The sequence below is a fragment of the Engraulis encrasicolus genome, chromosome 2, assembly GCF_034702125.1.
Source record: "Engraulis encrasicolus isolate BLACKSEA-1 chromosome 2, IST_EnEncr_1.0, whole genome shotgun sequence".
Taxonomy (NCBI): domain Eukaryota; kingdom Metazoa; phylum Chordata; class Actinopteri; order Clupeiformes; family Engraulidae; genus Engraulis; species Engraulis encrasicolus.
In genome coordinates, this window is record NC_085858.1 from 10,622,648 (window position 1) to 10,628,647 (window position 6,000).

General features: G+C 45.0%; 1 protein-coding gene across 1 annotated transcript in view; it reads left to right on the forward strand.

Annotated features, from left to right (window-relative positions):
• The window catches only part of ppp1r9bb (protein phosphatase 1, regulatory subunit 9Bb), a 33,106-nt gene extending 27,770 nt beyond the window's left edge, over positions 1-5,336 (forward strand). Inside the window, exons 5-10 of the mRNA XM_063213009.1 lie at positions 666-801; positions 2,082-2,240; positions 3,254-3,307; positions 3,771-4,000; positions 4,710-4,806; positions 5,271-5,336. Of these exons, the coding sequence (XP_063069079.1) occupies positions 666-801; positions 2,082-2,240; positions 3,254-3,307; positions 3,771-4,000; positions 4,710-4,806; positions 5,271-5,321 (727 nt within the window). The 3' untranslated portion in view covers positions 5,322-5,336. The remainder of the gene's footprint in view (positions 1-665; positions 802-2,081; positions 2,241-3,253; positions 3,308-3,770; positions 4,001-4,709; positions 4,807-5,270) is intronic.
• The last annotated feature ends 664 nt before the right edge of the window (positions 5,337-6,000 follow it).

Sequence of the window (6,000 nt, forward strand, 5' to 3'; positions counted from 1 at the left end):
AGGACTGTAATTATCCCGTGGCGTCCTCAGAGACATGTCTGCTAAGCTCCACTCTGCTCTCTAGGCCGTCTGCCGCCGACACTCTCTTGAATAGAGCAGATGTTAATCCCGAAGACCTGCTTTGCGCAGGCGCATGTTTGTGTGCCCATATGTGCAATTGTTTGTGAATGTTAATTTCATTTATACATGCAAACACATTTATTAACACACGTAGTCAATGTTTTTACTGTGGGTTTCTTGAGTATTTGTAGTGTACAACTGTACATGCAAGAGTAGGTATATTCACAAGGTGTTTCTGTCAACAAACATGTTAAGACACAAGCCTTGTTATAAATTGATACCAGAATGGCAATGACCAAGTAGTAATGCATTACTCATCATCATCATCATCATCATCGTCATCGTCATCGTCATCATTCTCAACTTTATTTCCAGACTCAAGGTCAACTTTCAAAAAGCAAAACACAATACTATAGGCTCTGTATAGTGTTATAGTAGTGTAATACTATGGTAGTAAAATCTTTTCAACGACTATTACAGCGTTCCGCTGATGGAATGGCGTGCATTATGAGGCTACGGCGTTTCTGTTAACAAACCCTGCATATCTTTATGCGTATCATTGAAGCCTGTGATTGTCCAGCTCTGACGCACATCCTTATGTCCAGGTTTCTGATTGGTCGAGAGAAGCCGGGGGAGCAGAGCGAGGTGGCCCAGCTGATCCAGCAGACGCTGGAGCAGGAGCGCTGGCAGAGGGAGATGATGGAGCAGCGCTACGCAAACTACATGGGGGAGGAGGACGAGGTGTGTTTCAGTCTGTGTGTGTGTGTGTGTGTGTGTGTGTGTGTGTGTGTGTGTGCATGTGTGTGCATATGCTTAGAGCATGATACGGTACCTGGATTTTGTTTTGATTTTTTAGAAACACTACTCTTTTAAAAAAAAAAGCATAATAATGCCATAAAGCACCCCCCACACACCCCATTATGCACAATGCATGTGAGGAGAACACCAGATGCTTTAGTATTGTCAAGTAGCTCCCTCTAGTGGTCAATGCTGTTCATTTCAGATAAGCCCTGTGTTTCAGTCTCATCCAAGTGGTAACCTTAACGATCAAAGTAATGAAGCAAGCCAGTTATTTCCCCCTCATGGCTGGAGCTGGCTGCAGAAGTATGTAGACTATCAGGCACAGGAAGTTTGAAAATTCCACAGATTCCAATCCCACAGACTACATCTCAAACAAACATGTTAACAGCGTGGTTCAAAGATCAATTTTTCGTCTAATTGTGCCAATTGTGATATCCAAGACAACGACATATTGTTTGTGACTAGCTCTAATGTTTTAAATGCGTTTCATTGCACACATAGTCCAGAATAAGTTTTTAAAACTATTCCAAGCGTGGTTGGCATGTCTGGCATGACTGACAGTATCAAACTGTTCCTCCAGACATTCAGAACACCTGGGAGGTCGGAGTTGCAGCGTGTGGTATAATTGCATCCATGTTTGGAACTGGATATGAGCAGGCTGATTGACAACGATGCCCAGGTGTGCTAAAATGGCAGCACCCCTGCAGTTCAAAATTGGCTTCATTCAGCTCTGCTAAAGTCTATGGGTGACGTCACGGATGCTTTGTCCATTTATTATGCAGTCTGTGGTGTCAACTGCTACACAGTCTCCCACCCAACTCATCTGATGAGCAGTGTTTCTCAAACTTTTTCAGAATGAGGACCACCTTGTCCCTCCAAAAAAGGTTCAGGGAGCAACCCAACTGAATTGACAGTTTAAGTGTACTAATTTGACACTGCTAATTTCTATGCAGATCACTTACTTTTCATTCACAGTAAGCATTGTGGTGAAAATGTGACATCAACTATGTTTAGCTTTGTAATAATGTTACAAATATAGCTAACGCTAACGGCTAGCTTGTCTTTGAAAGTAGAAATCCCCTCGTGGACCACCTGAGCTCTGTTGCGGACCACACTTTGAGAATCACTGGTTTAGAGGCAAAGGTTCAGGTCTAGGCAGTATGGCAGCATGGGCCAAAATGCGATGTAAAAAGAGTAACCAACAGTCATCCCTTCCCCAGGCTGGTGACTATGGCACTGACGAAGAGGAGGATGAGGAAGAGGGGGAGATGGGCGACATGTACCCTGGTGCTATCGAGGTCTTCGACCTGGCTGAGAATGAGGACATGCTCTCTCCCCTGGAGATGGACCCTGAGAAGCTGGCTCACAAGTATAAAGAGGTAAATGGATGTGTGTGAGTTACCCTAATAAACTAGCGCCACCCGCTGGTGGTATTTTTTTTAAACCTGCGAGCGGTCTAGCCTCACAGAATGATTCAATTCTGCCAGAATGCCCTGAATCTGGGAACCCAGTCTCAACGCAGAGATGTGTTTTGAATCAAAGCGGGTGGGGTTTTGAGGGAGTGGCGACTAAGCGTCAAAAGTTGACGCTGATTGGTCAGACCGTTGGCCTATAGGCCTAGGCAGAGCCATACAGTGAACAGAGTCAGGCGATCTCCGCTGTGTCCTAAGGCCGACTTCCTCATTAGCAAAATTAGCTGTTTTAGCTTCTCAGTACTGCTCAGCGTTGCGAATGTTAGTTCCTAGTAGTGGGCGTAGCACACAGCAAATGCAATGCGATGCAATGCAGGGAATATGACAAGACTTGCTGTTCGTAGTAATAACTTCAGATAAACATCACAGGTGCTAAAAGTGTTGTGATTATCACCACCGAGACAGTTGATAGTTTACATATTTGTGGTGATTACCCCGCAGTATAGTTCGTTAGTCCTTATTTTTGGCTGTTAATGTGGTGGTTCTATGTTGAGTCTATGGGAAGACAGCTGCTTTAGGCACTCCCTTATCTCGCTGAAAGGCGGGGCTGCAATTTAATTCCTGGTCCTCCAATCGCGTAACTCTGTTCACTGTATGGCTCTGGGCACAGGCACGGTTTGAAAGACAACGGGTTGCGCTCATCAACAATCTTCGGATGTATCATTCATCGGGGCCAGACTAAATTACACGTCCAATCTCACATTTAGTCTGGTTTATCAGGCTATGTGTGAGTGTGTGTGAGAGTGTCAGGGTTAGCTTGGCAAGCCAGACTGTAACATGACGAGAATAATCTGGGGTGGCACCATAACAGTTCATGTTCAACCAGCTATACTGCATGTGCAGTAATACTGTAGATATATGCACACCTTGCTAAACCCCAAGTGTATATTTTTCTGAGTCTGTCTCTCCTTGCCCATCAGCTCCAGATCAAGCATGCCGTGACACAGGCAGAGATTCAGCAGCTCAAGAGGAAGGTAGGATTCAATTCCACACTCATTTACACAACATACAGACTGTGTGTGTGTGTGTGTGTGTGTGTGTGTGTGTGTGTGTGTGTGTGTGTGTGTGTGTGTGTGTGTGTGTGTGTGTGTGTGTGTGTGCGTGTGTGTGTTTGTGTATGTATGTTTGCTTGTGTGTGTGAATGATGTTAATGTTAACTGGGAACACTGATGATGGGCAAGACCCGAAACGTTTGTCCCCTGTCTGTCGGTTTTATTTACTTTTTTCGGCTTTGTTTAATACAGTTTTTGATTTTGCATTCAGCTCCAGTGTGCGACTCCTTTCTTCCTTTTCAATGATGTTAATGCAACATAACACACTTACATTTCCTTCTGATGTGTGTGTGTGTGTGTGTGTGTGTGTGTGTGTGTGTGTGTGTGTGTGTGTGTGTGTGTGTGTGTGTGTGTGTGTGTGTGTGTGTGTATGCACCTATCCCAGTTGGCCCACGCTGACCAGGACAAGCAGCGTTGGCGCGGCGAGAAGGCCCACCTGGAGCGGAACCTGGCGGACAACCGCGACCGCATGGAGAAGCTGGAGGGCTACTGGATGGAGGCGCAGTCGCTGTGCCAGGCCGTGGACGAACACCTGAAGGAGACGCAGGCCCAGTACCAGGCCCTGGAGCGCAAGTACAGCAAGGCCAAACGACTCATCAAGGAGTACCAGCAGAAGTAAGCCAATCGCCCCGACACAGTCCCATAACCACACAATACACATAGCCAACATTTAGAAAGGTTAACCCCTTAGCGCAGAGCCTATGTTATAACCTTACACTCACCAAAATGGTAATGGCTATTTCTTACAGTAATCTGTGACTTAAGGTTCTCAGTAATGTCATAGCAATGTTATTATGATGTATTTGAGTATTTTCAGCAAATAGTGAATAGGCCCGCCGGCGACACCATCTGCAGTAAGAGGCTACGCAACCAGAGAGAGTAGGTTAGACCCAAGCCCAGTAGCCTAAACGGGTCAAGTTTTAAAGGGAGTTCAGGAGGTCAGCTGCTTCATCTGCTTTCAGGAACAATAAGGTATCACCAATAAATAAGCACAGTGAAACCTCACCATACTGAGTTATAAAGATGAAGCAGATTTGGTTACTGATGAACGAGTGAGAACAGTATTCAGGTACGAGGCAGTTGGGTTTCTAAAGTGTCATTCAGTCATAATGTGTTAACTCTACATGTAAATCCGCAAAACAAATACCTCTTACACTTGAATGTCTGTATGTCTATGCCTATGTCTATACCTAAAGTATGTCTGCATGGGAAAGTAAGAAACATAATATCAATTCTTTGTATGACCAGTGCATGTGCAGAAATTAAACTTTACTAAATCCGACTTGACTTGAAAATAAACCAACATGGTTTTGAATGGCTGCAGGGAGATTGAGTTCTTGAAGAAGGAGACGGGCCAGCAGCCAGAAGGGGAGGAGGCAGAGACCTCACACACTGAAGAGGCGGAGCAGCCTCAGGACACGGTAGGAACTTTATACAGCGCCCCGGTGCATTTACCTATATAGATCTCCGGTACATTGTAAACCACTTTCTGTGAGGTAGGCCTACGTAACTTGCAAATCAAATAACAAGTGCAAGTGCAAATCAAATAACAGCCCTCTTCACTGTATCCTCTCAGCACATTAGAAATGATTTCACGTGCACATGCAGAATCATACCGATTTTTTTCCTCCTACTCTCATTCCTCTACGTCTCTCTTTATCTTTCACTTCCACTTTCTCTTACTCTCTCTCTGTCTCTCTCTCTTTCTCCCACACACACACACACACATACACACACACACACACACACACACACACACACACACACACACACACACACACACACACACACATACACACACACACACACACTTTTTACCGTATGCCACACTGGCATACAGTGTAGGTTTGCTTCTTACCTGCTATACTCTATGTGCTTTCCCCAGGTGCCTGATGGTCCTCAGTCCTCAGAGGAGGCCAAGCCAGAGGAATCCTAAAGGGTGGCTATCCGTAACAGGTCGGCCGCTGTGGCCATGAGAGACAACTAAATCTCTAGGGCCAACACCATTTTTGGTTTCTCTCTCTCCCTCTCTTTCCCACCCTTTCTCCTTTGGTAATAGACTACTGTACATTCTGTGAACCGTTCTGCCTGTCTGTGGGGAGGAAGAGCCCGTTATGGACCTAGGACATGGGATTGAGGCCATCCACACTCTTTCTTCTTCCTCCTCCATTTTCAAAGAAGGATCATTCATCCTTTTTGAGTCTTTTTTTCATGAGGGTAAATTGTCGGTGGACAGAGTCGAAAACATATTTGTATTTGTGCTTCTTTTTCTCTTTTGTTTTGTTTCTCCTACTGTGACCCAAGGATATGTGAATTTCTTCTTGCAACACAACAGATGTTGGAAAGCATACTTACACACACACACACACACACACACACACACACACACACACACACACACACACACACACACACACACACACACACACACACACACACACACACACACACACACACACACACACACACACACACACACACACACACACACACACACACACACACACACACACACAGGCTGTAACCTGTGTATGAAAGTATTTTGTGAGTGATTCCTCTTGCTTTTTTGAAAATATTGCCTCTAAAACTACTGAATGACTTTAAACATGTCAATG